Source organism: Sinocyclocheilus grahami, unplaced genomic scaffold (genome assembly GCF_001515645.1).
Source record: "Sinocyclocheilus grahami isolate Dianchi unplaced genomic scaffold, SAMN03320097.WGS_v1.1 scaffold11703.1, whole genome shotgun sequence".
In the NCBI taxonomy this organism is placed as follows: Eukaryota; Metazoa; Chordata; class Actinopteri; order Cypriniformes; family Cyprinidae; genus Sinocyclocheilus; species Sinocyclocheilus grahami.
Window position 1 is genome coordinate 1,008 of NW_015513988.1, and position 287 is coordinate 1,294.

Sequence of the window (287 nt, forward strand, 5' to 3'; positions counted from 1 at the left end):
GACTGCTTTCATCTCACCTGTGTGAGGATCAGCCGTGGGTTTGTGCAAACGTATGTGACGATGCTTTAGTTTGAAACTGATGTGATATTTGTCTTCTTGCTGACAGGGGGCTCTGAACATCAGCGATCGCACGATTCCTCAGCCCAGAGCTCTTCAGCTGTCTGTGGAGAAGCTGAGCAAAGACGCGGCGTTCCTCATGGACTGTGGCACAGTGAGTTCACACACTTACATTTAACCATTCAGCAGACGCTTTTATCCAAAGAACAATAGAAGGCTTTCTTCGGCTC

General features: G+C 48.4%; 1 protein-coding gene across 1 annotated transcript in view; it reads left to right on the top strand.

The window, feature by feature from the left end:
* The window catches only part of LOC107578733 (protein transport protein Sec24A-like), a gene marked incomplete at its 5' end in the record, with an annotated part of 3,960 nt that overhangs the window by 1,004 nt on the left and 2,669 nt on the right, over positions 1-287 (top strand). Inside the window, one exon of the mRNA XM_016264661.1 lies at positions 107-211. Within this exon, the coding sequence (XP_016120147.1) occupies positions 107-211 (105 nt within the window). The remainder of the gene's footprint in view (positions 1-106; positions 212-287) is intronic.